The sequence below is a fragment of the Tupaia chinensis genome, unplaced genomic scaffold (assembly GCF_000334495.1).
Source record: "Tupaia chinensis unplaced genomic scaffold, TupChi_1.0 Scaffold000097_1, whole genome shotgun sequence".
In the NCBI taxonomy this organism is placed as follows: Eukaryota; Metazoa; Chordata; class Mammalia; order Scandentia; family Tupaiidae; genus Tupaia; species Tupaia belangeri.
In genome coordinates, this window is record NW_006159559.1 from 7119136 (window position 1) to 7135458 (window position 16323).

At 40.6% G+C, this 16323-nt stretch overlaps 1 protein-coding gene across 2 annotated transcripts in view; it reads right to left on the minus strand.

Moving 5' to 3' along the window:
* Window positions 1-10054, minus strand: part of CEP162 (centrosomal protein 162) — a 77202-nt gene extending 67148 nt beyond the window's left edge. Inside the window, exons 1-3 of one of the 2 annotated variants that reach the window (XM_006143369.3) lie at window positions 9959-10054; window positions 8792-8907; window positions 4883-4997 (exon numbers count right to left, since the gene is read on the minus strand). In XM_006143369.3, the coding sequence (XP_006143431.1) occupies window positions 4883-4997; window positions 8792-8848 (172 nt within the window). In that variant the 5' untranslated portion in view covers window positions 8849-8907; window positions 9959-10054. Of the gene's footprint in view, window positions 1-4882; window positions 4998-8791; window positions 8908-9958 lie in introns of those variants that run through there. The other variant, XM_027769906.1, reaches the window with a different exon arrangement.
* Window positions 10055-16323: the final 6269 nt, after the last annotated feature.

Below are 16323 nucleotides of genomic sequence, written 5' to 3' on the forward strand. Positions count from 1 at the left end.
TGTGACATAGCCATTACGCTAACTGCTGGTCCCTCTGCTTGACTCTTAACACTGTTGGAAACAGACTATGAATGCCATGAACCAGTATAATAAAACACAATGAGGAAGTAAGGAAAATAACAGGGGCTAGACAAGATCAATTAAGGACAGTAACAGGGGCCAAACAAGACCCTATCTGTATACACATCATTTTAAGAAAATAGAAGCATCGAAAGACCTTTCAAAGTCATTATTTCTTTTTTTTAAAGAATTATTTTATTTATTTATTTATTTATTTATCTATTTATTTTAACTTGACCAGAGAGATAAACATAGAGAGAAAGTGAGAAAGCAAGTTACCAGGTCCAGGACTTGAACTGTGGTTGGCCATGTGGGAGTGTCCCAGCGCCTTAACCACCATGCAACCTGCTGGTCCCTCAAAGTCATTATTTCTAAACCACTGGAAATAGTGGCTCCATGAAGAAGAGATTCTCACAGTAGGATATGCATGAATTGTTAGGGCAGTGGGATCATTCATTATCTCTCACAGCATTTCGAATTTGAAATTTTCTCTCAAGTTTAATTCATATTAAACATTATAAGTGTCTTATAACTAATGAGATATTAGATGGTATTAAGGGATTATTGATACTTCTTGGACAACAGTATGGTTATATTTTTAAATGAAAGTTCTTTTTTGGAGAAACTTTGAAATATCTGTAGATAGCAGTGATATGCTTTGGGAGATTCCTTTCACATTCCAGTGTGGGGAGAAATGGAGGAGAGTAAGAGGGGATATAGTAAGGAAGGATGTCTGAGGAGCTGAGGAGACAAGTGGAAAGCCTCAAAGCCAGGAGATTGCCAGGTGTGTAGAGAGTTTCGAGGCCGGTGTATTTACACTGGCATAAGCATGGGAAAGGTACTGAGAAGTCAGGGAGAAGGCAGCAGCTTTTAGGACGAGTGACATGAGAAGCTACTAGAGGCAGAGGTGGTTATGATATGTGGATGAAAAGATTTTTGGTATAAAGCTCCAGGAACTCAGAAGTCAAGTTGTTAGAGGAATTAGTTATATGGTTAATAAAGTCACATCACCAAGAATGAGACAGGAGAGCTGGAGACTGCCGGTAAAACAGGAGCTAAAAGCCTTAGGTAATGAAATGAATAACTTAGAGAACCGTTTAAAAACACAAATGGGAGAGGAAGTGGGCGATCTGATGACAGGTTCATAAAATCAGAGGGGGAAAGGTCTGGAGGCAGCAATGAAGAGAAACTACCTCTTTTCCTGGTTGAACAGGACAAGAGATGGGGAGGGGGGGCAGGGAGTCACCACTGATGGAGGTTCCTGGGAGGCAAGTGTGCTCACAGAGGAGAGTTAGTTGCATGTCAACTACAAATCTCAGTGCTCGGAAGGAAATGTGCTAGACAGTAAGGGGTGCTGAGGCATACCAAGCCTGGACAATCCAAATGCTTCTGCAAGGAAGGAATACTTTTACTGAGATGTAAAGGAAGAGCAGGAAATAACCAGGTGAATAGGAAAGGGAGACAACTGTAGGTGGGAGGTGGGGGGGAAAGGAGGTACAAAGGTTTGATAATGCGAGTGGTGGGCCACTACTGAGGTTGCACAAAGGCCAGTGAGGCTGGACCAGTGATGGGGAATCTGGGAGGAAAATAAGCCCAGGCAGGAAATCAGTAGACTATGCTCATCCTTACAGTCCAGGGCTAGAGTTTTGCTCCTTACTCCAAGAATGCTAGAACATTCTGAAACAGTTATGTAATATCAAGCTTTCGGACAGTATGCATTCAGGTGTAAAAAACTGACACTTGGTAAAGGAAAATAGTTACAACATGTGAAGTAAATATTAAGATTAGAAAAATATCAATTTTGGCTAGAAGAAAGCCTTAACAAGTTATAAGTTCTGGCTTCAAGTCCCTAATTTGTGTTCTCTTGGGGTCAGAATCAAGTGATTTTACGGTGCTATAAATAACAGTTTTACTGGATCAAATAACTTCCACACAGCTATAGTTATATGGTTAATAAAGTCACGTCACCAAGAATCAGACAGGAGAGCTGGAGAGTGCCAGTAAAACGGGAGCTAAAAGCTTTGAGAAATGAGAGGAATAACTTAGAAAACCATTTATAAACACGACCAATCCAGAGGTGTGTCTTTAAACACTTGAAATGAAAGACTGCATGCACAGCTTGCGCTGCTGCTGTGGCCACTGCCCAGGGTCTCACCCTGGCTCTGAAGCGGGACACATGCACGTGACCCACACAACCACACTCACCACAGACTAATATAAAGGAAACCAAGACCCATGTTAGTTCTTTGTGGGAAGAAAAAAAGATTATAACCAGCAGAGAATAAGAGTTTTACCCTCAGGTAGAATGTTTTATCCTTACAGCAACTGAAAGAAAAAGCAAATTATAATGTACAAGTTGCTTAATGTTAATGGCATCTATCTAGTACACTGCTCTTTCAAGAGGAGTGATCCATTTCCCTCAGAAGCTTCTTCACTCTTGATGGCAGGAATCACCTTATCATTACACACTCCTGCACAATGTTCAGAACACAGATTGTGACTCGACCAGGGACCAGTTTATGCCCTGAGGCAGAAAACCCTCTCTCTTGTGTCTAGTGGACACTGTCCAAGTTTGCTTTTTAACTATGCTTGTTTGCTTCTTTTACTAACAAAATCCACTTCTGAATGATACCTTCTCTTAAAAAATTGGGACCAGCAGATGGCGTAACTGCTATAGTTCGACTCCTGGACCTGGCGGCTTCAAAATCACTTTGGGCTCATGTGCGTGCGTGCCCAAGATCCCAGGAGGGGAGTGGAGGAGAAGGGACTGTGGCATGGCCATCCCCCCTAGGGGGTGATTTCTCACTTTCCCTCTCACTGTGTCTGTCTCTCTCTTCAGTGAGCACACATGTCCTAAGGCAAAAAAAAAAAAAATCTCTTGAAAGAAAGAAACAAAGATAAATACATTTAGTCAGAAACACATGTAAATGTTTCTGGTTCGGGACCTATTCTTTCCCCTAAGCATATTTCTACTCTGATTTATTTTCTTCAACAAAAAACTGGTTTAATGCTAATTAAGTTTCAAATCTTTGTCAACAACTCCAGTAATATTTCATACTATAGTATACTTTTCAAGCACTGACAGAGGAAAAGATTCTAAAAAAGTATTATTCATGTACAAATTGTACCACTGTTGCATGGTTTGGGAATTTCTGAAAAAAAAAAAATGCACTAAATTTTTCAGTAAGACAGCTCCTTGATGTACGTACTAAGAACAGAGAAATGACTATATCAAATCTCTCACTCACTTATTAAACACACTTTTTTATTTATTGTTGAAAGTCGGAGGATACCAGGAAAAAAAAGTGTTTTCTGTCCTCACAACTCCCAATCCCAGAAGTAGCCCCATAGGACACAAATATCAACACAGGTGCTATTATGGCGTTTTGACATTGGAACAAAGGAAAACACAATTGTGTTGACAGAAGCTCCAAGAATTAAAGAAAGGTGTGAAAAGTAGTGATGCCAGGCTTTAATGAGCAAAAAGGACAAGGCAAAAGGCATTCTAATGGCAAAGGAGCCTGAGGCATTGCTCAGAGGCATGGGAGCCAAAGGTGTTTTCAGGAGATCAGGAATAACTGGGGATGGCTGGAGTTCATTATGCCAGACAGGAGAATTCCAACAGATTACACAGAACTTTAATGATCACATGAAGGAACTCAGGTTCAGTTTTCTGGGAAGACCAAAGTCACAATTTTCCCTTACAGGAGAGACAAAGACATTCTATCAGTTTACAAAATCGTGCTTAACACGGATCCGCAAATAGTGCAAACAGAGGTAGTACATAAAAAGTACTCTGGGTTCTTCATGGCTATGGCAGTATAGTAACTACACCATATATGGATACACACTTACTGTAGGCTATACATGGTATGTACTCTGTGTTTTACATATATATAGATACTATATGTTATATAAAGTAAGCATAGATACTTACTAGATGTTATATAGAGTACTGTATAGGTACCGACTAGATGTATATGTATATATATTTTTAAATAATTATTTTATTTAACTTTATTTATTTATTTATTTAAATTTGACCAGAGAGGAACAGAGTGAGCAAGAGAGAGAAAGAGAGAGGGGGAGAGAGAAGGAAAGTGAGAAAGCAAGACCTCAGGTTCGGGACTTGAACCGTGGTTGGCCATGTGGGAATCCAGCACCCTTAACCACCACACCACCTGCCGGCCCCTGATGTATGTGTATATTAAGAAAACACTTAGGAAAGTAATTCTGCATTTGTAAATATGTGACTAGAAATAGTTCTGGAGAAGATCAGAACACGTATCAGAGAGGATCAGGAATGAGTTCTTTAGCATTAAGGCACTAAATCTTTTGTTTTTTTACTAATGTTATTAACAAATTATGATACAATACAAACAAATCTACAGATGTGTTAAAATCTTCCCAATGGAATGACATTAATACATTGCCAGAATATTTAATTAAATCACTTTAAATCAATTTACCATTAAATAGGATAATATTCAAAATACCTGAATTATTCATCACCTAATTTGAGTAAATATAAATTATCTCAAAGTTATATAATCTGATAATGCAAAAAACACAGATTTTCAGTTATATCTGGTTATCAAAAAAAGTCATTTTTCTATACAAAAAATGCATCATGACTTTTCCGATGACCCAATAATAACATATAATAAAGTGAAATAATATGAAAATCAACCCAAACCTCAGAAACCAACACTATTACCATTATTTTCCTTAAATATTTATAGTGTAGTAACAAAATTCATAATTAAAAGTCTTGACTGACCCCTTGTGGTCAAATTTGAAACTAAAACTTAGCAATATTTACCATCATCTTCTGAATCGTCTTCCGTAATCCACCAAGGCACTGTATCTTTCTTTCTCATTTCTTTTTTAGGTTGCCGAGGTGTTTTATTTGAATTTTCAAAAGAATCATCTGAAAGCTGAGTCATATACAAGTTAATGAATTTTAAAATACATTGGGGAGGTGCAGAGTTCCAGATTCATGACTAATAACATTTACATGCATTCTCTCACAGTCCCATTATCTCACAGATGAATAACATTCTCAAAAATAATGTACAAACACACAGGCCAGTGGTGGTGGCACAGTATTGACATGCAGTGCTGGAAGCCACATGGTCAGCTGTGGGTTTGGATTCTGAATCAACCTGAAACACAATGGGTGCACACACGCCTGAAATCCTGATGGTCTGGAGGTCGAGGGAAAGGGACTCCTGGTGAGATGGACACTGGCATGCATTCTTGTTTGTCTCTCTCATGTGCACACACACACATACCCTCTCTCATGAAAAAAATACATAAAGTCAAAAATATATACAAATTCATCTCTAAATATATGACTAAAATAACTTAAAAATGAAGCATATATCTCTAAACATCGATTTCACATCTGGAACTAAACAAGTAAAGAACAACAAAGAAATAAAGAGAATTTCATAAAGAAACTTGCTCAGCACAGAAAAAAAAAAAAAGAGATGCAATATAAACATTTTCTAGGATTTAAGAATGTCATTGAACAAAAATACGTAGTACCACTCTAGAGGAATATGGAATCCCAAGACAGGGAAAAACTGAGTTTCAGGAGTGGAGATGATGATGATCCTGACCAGAGAAATCAGCATTTAGTCACATTTATTAGTAAACTTTAATAAACTTGTCTTTGTCCTATTCTTTTCTCATCTTTTGCTATAATCCTAAATCCACTACTCCTACCCCCAAACCAGTAACTTGACATTTTCCTTCACTCAAAAAAGACCGTCTGAAACCACCCTCCAACCTTACCTGTTCAGATACTTCTTTCCTCCCCTAGCTGAAAAAACTCTTCCCTCCTCTCCAAGGAGAACCTGCAGAGGGGTTACCTCCTCCCCCTCCAGGTTCTTCCTTCCTTCATTATCCCTTTGGATTTCTCTATCTTTACTCCTCTATGCTTCACTATCACCTTGAAACGTTCTGGTTCTCTCTCCTCTCCACATTTTTTTAGCTTATTTACTTGTATCATAAGCACAGACCTTGCAGGGCTATGGCAAAGATCAGAAAATGAAATGAGTAATACCCAAGAAATGTCTAAGACACGGTAGGTGTTCTCACTCCCAACAACCTTCCTCACTGCTTTCCAAATTATAGTCACAAAGAACGAAACAAAACCATTGGTCCTCAATGAATGTTTGAAAGGATATACAGAAACTGGAACCCTAATAAACAAATACAAATGCTGGTGGGGTGGTAGGGTTGGCCCCATAACACAGCAGTTAAGTGCTGGGCAAGAGAGAACAGATCCCACATGACCAACTGCAGGTCAAATCATGGCCCTAGTGGCTTAAAAACATGCCAGGCAGGTGTGTGCATGTCCAGGATCCTGAGGGGTTGGAGAAATGGAGCAAAAATAAAAAAGGATTAAGGCATGACTAGGCCACGTTGAGAGTTGCTTTCTCTGTCTTTCTCTTTCTCTCTGGCGTGTGCACATTCTTGCATTAAACATACATATGTACACACAAAAATGCTGGTAGGAGTGGAAGATGGCACAGTCACTTTAGAATCTGGTTCTTTCTCAGAGTTATCCTAGGACCTAGCAATTACATAGGCAGATACACAAGAGAAGTGAAAATACCCATCCACACAAAAACTTGTACATGATTTTTCGTAGCAGCATTATTTTTAATTGCCAAAAAGTGGAAAGATTTCAAATGTCCATCAACATAGATGGATAAACAAAATATGGTTTATCCATATGACAGAGTATTGTTCAGCTATTAAAAGGAGTACTGACACATGCTATGACATGTATGTACCTTGAAAACACTAAGCTAAGGAAAAGTAGACTCGAAAGGCCACATGCATAAATTCATTTCTGTGAAATGTAATAGGCAAACATTTAAAGACAGAAAGTAGATTAGTGGTTGCCTCAGGCTGTAGAAATCAGGAAGAAGAGACGGGGTGACTATTAATAGATACGGGGTTTCTTTTTAGGGTGATAAGTGTTCCACAATTGATTGAGGTGATAGTTGCAGAACTCTAAAACCATCGACTTGTTTACTTTAAATGAATGAAATGGATTGTATATAAATTACTTATCAAGAAAGGAGAAAAACAAACAATGAAAGCTGATCCCACCACCTCCACTCTCCTAGTGGGCATGTGAACTATATCTTTAAAGAGTAATTTATCAAAATGAACAAAGAAGTGAACAAGACTCTAAAATCATGGTTTTCATTGTTTAAGATAAAACACTGCCTTACCCAAATCTGTGACACGAGATAACAGTTTTTATGAGCTGAGGTTGAATATGACGGGGTGGGGGGGGGATACCAGGACAGAAGGTAGAGAGAAGGGTGTGCTGGAGAACGTGAGTGGGTGTTGTAGGAATGGTAAAGGAGGAAGAAAAATTCCAAAAGACCTGTACTGCTACTTATGCTTTACAATGAATATACTTTCTATAAATTAGATTTTCAAAATGCACCTGCTATGGATTAAACGTGTTCCCCCAAAATTCATGTGTTAAAATTTGGTGATATTGTTAATCCAATTGTGGGGTGAAGAGGTGGGGCCTTTGGAAGGAGATTAGGGTTGGATAAGGTCGGCAGAGGGGGATCCCATGACTGAATCCCGATGGGTTTATAACAAAAGTAAATGAGACAGAGACACAGACATGGAGACAAGCTCATTTGTCCTCTTGTCATTTGATGCCCTGTGCCACCTTGGGACTCTGCAGAGAGCTTCCACCAACAAGAACACCCTCCCCAGATGCAGCCCTTTGACCTTAGACCTTTAAACCATGAATTAAATAAACCTCTATTCTCTACAAATTACTCAACATGGTAGTCAATGAATAGAGAAAGAACAGACTAAGACAATGTATTTGAAATAAAAATATTAGTGCTTCAAACAGGAACTGAGATTCATTCTGAGTGACTATGACATCTTGACAATTGCTATATGCATTAGCAAACCCTTTGAACAATCCTACAAAGTAGGCATTATTTTTACGGTTAAAGGTGCTTATTTTTAATAGTTTTTTTTCCATGTATTATTTCTCCAGAGAGAGAGAGAGAGAGAAAGAGATGGAGAAAGGCACCCCAACAGGGTCTTCATGTCACAATCCACCCCCAGCCCCAGCTGGCCAGGTTCATGGCATGGGCATGAATGTGTGCATGTCTTACATAGTAGTGGTAGTGGTAAGATCCCGGGATGTGAACTCAGGATCTTTCTCATGTAGGTCTGGTTGTATTATTACTGTTCCAACTGTCTGGCCCCCAAACTAAGGTTCTTCCTACTATATCAAACTTTGTTGATGAACAAAAATAGTTTAAGAGGTGACTCTTAAAAACAAGTGGATGAGGAAGAAGAGTGGTATAAAGTCAGTGAGACAGATGAGCAAAATCATGAACGGCTTTCTAAGCCATGGTCAGGAATTTGGGTTTTATTCTACATGTGATAGAACAACAGGGGAGGAACAGTGCTTTATACTGATTCATGTAACATTATTCTGGCATGGTATGGTGAAAGCAATGCTGGGATCAGATGGAAACTGCTGCAGTTTCCCCAGCGAGATGAAGGTGTTACAGGTGGCAGCGAAATGCAGAGAGAACTAGAGGGAAGACATTGTGGAGTGGAGCTGAGAGTTCGGCCGGCGATGGACTGACATCTTGAGAGACAACTGAAGGATAAGTCATATGTGACGAATTTACAATACAGCTCTTGAAAAATGTAAATTTACCTCTTTCATAAACTGTTCAAATTCTTCATCCAGCTCTTCTTTGGAATAGCGAGCCATAATCAATAATTTTCACTTCCCAGAGTAAACATTCGAAAGCATTTACAACATTAAAAGCTCTGAATGACAGGAGACATAAACATGTTTTGAGGAAATCCATCACATGGTGAAGATTGGACCTAAAACTTCACACATCTCTGTTATGATTTAGTACACTGTATCTACACAGTTAGACACTAGCAACCTGGGCAGGAGATTCATGGTTCATTAAGCCACATTTGGAAAAGCTGCTTTGACAAGTCTGTCTTGTACTGAGGGCCCAGAATTACAAATTCATCTGTTAACATCCAATTTAAAGGGTGATTGCTACATAACAGTTCCTAAACCTGTTAAGTACTTGCGTGTGTAGTACCTCTCAAACACAAACCACATCCCCACAGAGAATCTTAAAAATTAAAAACTAGCAAATCAAAACACTGTTTCTACCTAGCAAAGCGTAACAAGTTTGTTCCACCTTACCACTCAGCTAGGTATTTTACTAATCCATATAGACGGTTTTGCAATACACTCTGCTCCCAGAGAAGGGGATGTTTACAGATATAGACAAACAGCAATGGAATTTATTAAGAAGATTCAAGAATACTAAAAATAAATTTTACTGAATATGCGAATCAGCATGAATTACGTTTCTACTGAAGCGACGAAATGCATTTTAACACCTGAAGTGGAACTCCGTGAAGTGCAACGCACAGCCTCTCCTACACCCACCGGCGAGCCCAACCTTCCTCAACTGCTAGATTTTAATTCCCAGAAGCAGTTCAGGCCCAGCTTACCCTTGCACAGGTCGGGGGTTGGAATCCCTAACGATACCGTTCCCAACCTGCGGAATAACATCTCCTACCCTCACCAGCACTGCGGAAGAATTCCAGGGCTGTGCACTCAAGATCTTGGCCCCAAACCCCGGGTCAAAAACCGAGGGGCCCCTCGCCCGCCGCGTCCCGGCTCCAGGAAGCGCGGGCTCGGGGTGGCGGGAAGACAAAGACGTGCCCGCAGCGCCGTGGGGCGGAAGAGGGCAACTGCCCAGGAAAACTACCCCCCGAGGACCGGATCGAAGGCACAAGCCTCGGCCACAGGGACTTGCTGGGAGACAAGCATCGCCGCCTTACTTACCTCGGCGTCTGAATTCCGCGCTTTCCCCAAATGTCTGTGCGGGCCCTGCAGTTGCCGGGGTAACAGACACCCGTCGCCGGGCTCGGAGTCACATGACCGGGGCTGATCACGTGGCTCGTGGGGGCAGCAGGGCAGTCGTTCGCTTCCCAGTGCGTTAACGGGTTGGGTGAGCGCTGTGGGGTACTCTGGTGGGCAGGAAGCCCCCCTGCCGATCCAAAACTGCTCCCCGCTTTGTCTGCGCTCGTTGGACACGTGGGTGGAAGGCAGCTAACCGGTTACTGGGGAGCCTGTGGGAGGCGAATGGGGACGGCAGTTCTGCTCGGGGCTTCCTGGGAAGTGTAGTTTTACTCCCCTAGTCCGCGCGTTTCCGCATTTCAGCCCCTTCCTCTTTCCTTCCCAGGTCTTCCCACCCTGGTCTTTGCAGTGGTCTGTCTTTCAAGAGGAAGTTTTGGAGAAACGGAACTGGTTGCATTTTCTTCATGTGCAAAGCCTTGTGTGGGCGCAGTGAGAGTAACAAGTGTGTAAGAAAGAACTGTGTTGGAATAGTACTCTTCACCCACCTAGTGGACTAGAAATAGAAAATACAGACACACCAACCTAGAGTGATTTTACTGCTCAGCTGAGAGCATTTCTGTGGTTTCCCTTTGCCGGTCCTCTCAAAACTCATTCTATATCATTCTATAGCGGCACCTTACACTTACGTTCTTAGATCGTATTCTTGATCGTTTTTCTATTAAAAAAAAAAACCTCAAAAGCGGGCAAAAAAACAAAAAAAAAAACCTACATAAACTAGCTTTCCAAAGAACAGCATTTAGGATAGTGGAGGGAAATCTACCATTATTGGAGCATTTGTGCTGGCGGACAAGGTTCAGACATTACCGTCTTGGACCTGAACTTTTCATTGACTCAGTAAGTGTGAACTGCGATCCGAGGTATCTTGGTCTGGACCTGTGCCTTATGAAAGGATCTTGAAAACATCTGCCAAGTGCTGGAGGAGCTTCACACGGATTCCGAACCCTTGACGTTTACGAGTCAATTCAATCATTTATACTTTATTTTTAAAATGTGCTAAGTAAACAAGATAGTCACAGTCTGTGTCCTAATAGAGTGTTAAATCTAGTGGAGCAAATGTAACACAATTGGTTAGGAGGTACAGTGAAAAAAATTACTGTGATAATGTGCCTTTTTTTAAAGTGATACACAGAGAAACAGAAAGTGAGGAATCACCAAGGGGGATGGCCATGGGGCAGTCGCTTCTCCATTCTCCTCTTGGAATCTTGGGCACAAATGCACACGCGCCTGGCATGAGTTTTAAGTCATCGGATTCAAGACTCCAATGCTTGGAAGTCCAGCAACGTAATATGCCATTTGCTGATCTGAACAATGTACCTTTAACCGAGAAAGTTTAAGAACCTTTACCCTGAGACATGATTGGTGGTCTAAAATTAAGGCCATAATATACAGTTGTGCTGTGTATTCAAAGTCAGCAACTTTGGGCATTGAGCAAGCACACTCTCCTATAGTAGGTTCTGCTCTTGCTCTATACAATACTATTTTATACCTCCTCCCTCCTGATCAGATTCTAGAGTGATCAATCCCTCCTCTCTTGCCTGAGATTTTCTGGTTTTATCACTGAAAGCCCTGAGTCACAGGAGCCCTCTCCAATCAGTGTAAACCAGAATAGTTGGTGGCCCAGCCCTGTTCCTTTCTTCCTTTACTGTCCCTTCTCCTAACATGACACATGGCCTTGCCTCCTATGATGGTCCTTCAAAAAGTGTGTGGAAAAGGGGAATTAAAGTATGCATTATTCTGATGCAGAAAAAATTGAAATTCATGCATTTAAATAGGCATTTACCATGAAGTTTCTGAAGGCCTCCCCTTATGATATCAATTCTCATGATAAATACGCATCTGGATAAAATGTCAGTGAAATGGCAGAGTAAGGATGCTGGGCCTGTGGTATAGTGGTTAAACCAGTGTGCATTGGGAGCAGGATCCCACATTGCAACTTGAATTTCAGCCCTGTTGACTTAAAAAACACAGCAAACAAGTGTTCATGTGTGCCTCAATCCTGAAGGGATGGAGAAACAGAGGAAAAGGGACTGTGGTGTGACCACACCATATTGGAGGGCTCTCTCTCTTGCTCTCCCCCCGCCTCTTTCCCTCTCTCTCCCTCTCTGGTATATGCACGTGCCCTCTGGCAGTAGAAAAATATAAAAGAAAGAAAAGGCAAAGTAAGTTCACTAGTTCAGTGGTTATATAATTAAGAGTGAAACAAGGATTCCTATTTTGACAGGTTTTCATAATTGTTAAAGCTTTCTCATGTGTTTTTGGGTTTCTTGGAATGAATAAACTTTGACATCCAGTTTGTCTAGCTCCCCGGCAAGGATCTGGGGTGGGATGTGGAGTGGGGTGTGGGGTGGAGGAACGCCATACCTTAGCCTTTATTGCATTTTATTGTAATAAGAGTACAGTGTAGAAACTCAGCATTGACAAGATCTTACAGTCAAGACCTGCAGTGTTAATGCTGTGTGAACCTAGTGTATTGCGGAACTGGACTAAGGAGAAATGAGTCAGATTAAGTTACACAATAGCTCCATTTAACAAGATGTTTACTTCTTTTTCAGATAAGGGGATTCTCTTCACTGATGTAGAAAATGAGGAAGACATTGAAAGAATTGTGTTATTTTTAGCCATAAGAAAATCAAATTCAATAGCTTATACATTTCTGATTTTGTTTGTCATTGTTATTGTTTACTTTTGCCTATTTGTTCATATCCTGACTGCTATTACTTTAATTATTTAAACTTTTTCTTATTTCTTTTTTAAAAAGGTAGTGTTCAAAGTTTTGGCTGTTGTGGGACCAGCAGTTGGCGTAATGGCTATGTCACTAGACACCCATGTAGTAAACCAGGGTTTGAGTCCCAGTCCTGGTGGCTTAAACCCAGCTGGGTGCATGTGCATGCATGCCCAAGATCCCAAGAGGAGAAAGGAGGAGAAGGGATTGCGGCATGACCTGGGGGGTGATTTCTCACTTTCTATCTCTCTGTCTTTCTGGCAAGTGCACGCGCCCTATAGCAAAATCCTCTAAAAAAATTTTTAAGCTGTTGTTACAATTTTTCTCCCTCCAAAATAAAAATCATTATTCATAAAAGAATATTGAGAAATTATGTAGTCATCTTACAAGGATTTAAATGTTTCTGAAACATAGGCAGATGTTATTTCCCTACGCAATGCAGAGCTGCCAGTTTATAATTATGTCATGAGGATACGGATGGTAATTTAAGTTATGAAATGTTTTCAAAATAATTCTCCAATAATCCAGCAAATGGCCAGTGAGGATTTCAGTCACCACAACAACTTTGCTGTGCTTCTAAATAAGATGATTAAGAACATAGTTTTATATTTACTGTTTAAATTGGTAAATCGGACTTCATTAAATTAAAGAAAAATGATTGTTTAATGAAAAATACCCCTGTAAGAGGGTGAAAGACAAGCTAAAAACTAAGAGATAATATTTGCAAACCATACATCTCACAAAGGTCTGCTACCTATAGTATATAAAGAATACTCAAAACTCAATAATTAAAAAAAAATTAAAAAACACATAAAAGAGACCAGAAGATGGTGTAATGGTTATGTTGCTGGACTCCCACAGAATCAATTGTTCTAGTCCCAGACCTGGCGGCTTAAATCTCACACTGGGCACGTGTTTGTGCATGCCCAAGATCCTGAGGGGAGAATGGAGAAGGGATTGTGGCATGGACATCCCCTCTGGGAGGAGATTTCTAACTTTCTGTCTCTCTGGTGAACACATGCATCATATAGAAAAAAATCTTTCTAAAAAAGAAAAGATGGTCACTGGACACTCACATAGTCAACCTTGGTTCAAGTGCTGGATCCAAGTGACGTAAAACTCATGCCAGGTGTATGAGCGTGCATGCCCCAAATCCTGAGAGATGACTAGAGTAGATGGGATTGTGGCATGGCCATCCCCCTGGGAGGTGATTTCTCGCTTTCTTTCTCTCTATCTCTCTGGAGAGCGCATGTACCCTATAGTAAAAGATCTCTCAAAAAAGAAAAAAAATGGGTAAAAGTTGCAATCAGACACTAAGCCAAAGATGATATAAAAATGGCAAATAAGCATCACTAGCCATTAGGAAAAAGCAAATTAAAACCACAAGGAGGGGCTAGTCCAAGGTGTGGTGGTTAATGCAGCTGGATCCTACATGGCCAACAGCACGGTTCAACTACCCAACCTAGTGACTTGAGAAACCCACCAAGTGTGTATGTGCATACTTTCCCAAAGTCAAAAGGAGGTAGGAACAAATTAAAATAAAATAAATAAAGTTAAATAATTTTTATTTTAAAAAAAAGAGGGAGGAGAAAGAGTTGTAGTGGACCATTCACCGTAGACATGCTGTCTCTTTTTTCCTCTCTTTCTGTCTCTCACCAGGGGGTACACAGGCAAATAAGTACAAAAAGAAAATACTACTGGGTGAGTGTAGCTATGAAGTGGTAGCAAGGGAAATTTTTGTAGTGATGAGATATGTCTGTATCTTGATTGTGGTAGCAGATACAGCAATCTCCATATGTAATAATATTGCATAGAACAACACACTCATACATAAACACATACATGAGTACATGTAAAAACTCAGTGAAATCTAAAGAGCCTCTGTACTAGTTTTCAACTTTCTGCAAATCTTCTATTATTTAAATATAAAAAGGTGTCAGACATTGTTATGGTGGTAAAATGTAATGCTCTGTGAGGCTGACCACATGGGAAGCTTCTAGGATGCCATCCAGACACCTTCCTGAGTAACCTGGGACATGCGTGTGCCTATAATCTGAGGCTGGCTGAAGCTGGAGGTGGGTCATAAAGCCATGATGCTAGGCAGTTAGGGAAAATAGAGGAGTTAAGGTGGAGTACTGAATGAGATTCAGGGAGATCCAAAACCAGGCAGTCTACCCAAAACCAGTCAGCCCACTATAACCTGATGGAAAAATAACTTTCCTTCCTGTTCTCTGTCCCTCTGGCCCATATCGATACTGTACTTTTGAGATATACAAACAAAATAGGAGGCAAGGACTCAAGACAGGACAATTCTTAAGTTTGGAATTTTAAGTGATCAGACCTAATGGAAATTATAGGCAAATAAGCTTAAATGCAAGGAAAATTATAGCCCCCCAAAATTAGTCCACTCTAAGAAGACCATGCTTGAGGCCAAAACAATCTAACCTCTACCACCAAAATGCAAGACTAGCCAGTATGGGCCACAATTAGTGCCAAAGGGGACCCATACCATGAGCCTAAATGATGTAAGACTTCTTGTGACCATTAATCACTACTTCATTGTAAAAGCCTTATAAAATTCCCTGTGAGGTAGGAGACAGGAACCCTTAGAGTATAGACCATGCTTGAGGCCAAAACAATCTAACCTCTACCACCAAAATGCAAGACTAGCCAGTATGGGCCACAATTAGTGCCAAAGGGGACCCATACCATGAGCCTAAATGATGTAAGACTTCTTGTGACCATTAATCACTACTTCATTGTAAAAGCCTTATAAAATTCCCTGTGAGGTAGGAGACAGGAACCCTAAGAGTATATTAGAGTATGGGCCCAGGATGAACTCAAAGAATGGCTAAGTTTTGGGGTGAAGAACATAATACCTCAGCTGTAGCTGAACTGTTTCCTCACAGAGACAGCTTACTGCAGTGACTTAATGATTAACCTAAGACAGAGACTTCTTTCTTGGTCCATCACAGTCCAGGAGGACAGTAATGGTCTTTTATGGCCCAAAGCTTTTAGGCAAAGAGGATTTCCTGACCTTCGTACCCACTCTAAAATTAGAAAGAATAATCAGACCCATCCAGATTGTGACCCACCCCCAACACAAGGAAAATGCATGCACCACCTGGCAACAAGCATGGACAAAGCCCCTCTGACCCAGAAATAAACCCTGCACTCCAGTTTCTTGTCCACAGCCCACTCAGGACCCACTGTCTGCTTGGGAGCTCCGCTCTGCTTCTTCTCTCATAACTAACTCCACTTGCTTACATACGTCCACATCTAATTCTTCACGAGCTGCAGACAAGAACCTGTGTACCACTGTGGCTGCTTGGCCTGATTACCCCTGCACCCTTGTGTTCCCTGAGGCAACCCCACCTCTGTTTGCTTCTCTCTTTCTCTGTCTGTATAGCTCATGGATGAAAGAAACTAAAAAAGATAAGTAAAATAAAAACCGCAAAAAAAAAAAAAATCTAAAATGGAGAGCCTATGTTTCTTCTTCTTTAATTTCTTTTTTCTTTTCTTTTCTTTTTTTTTTTTTTTTTTTATGCATAACACATACGCCTTCTCC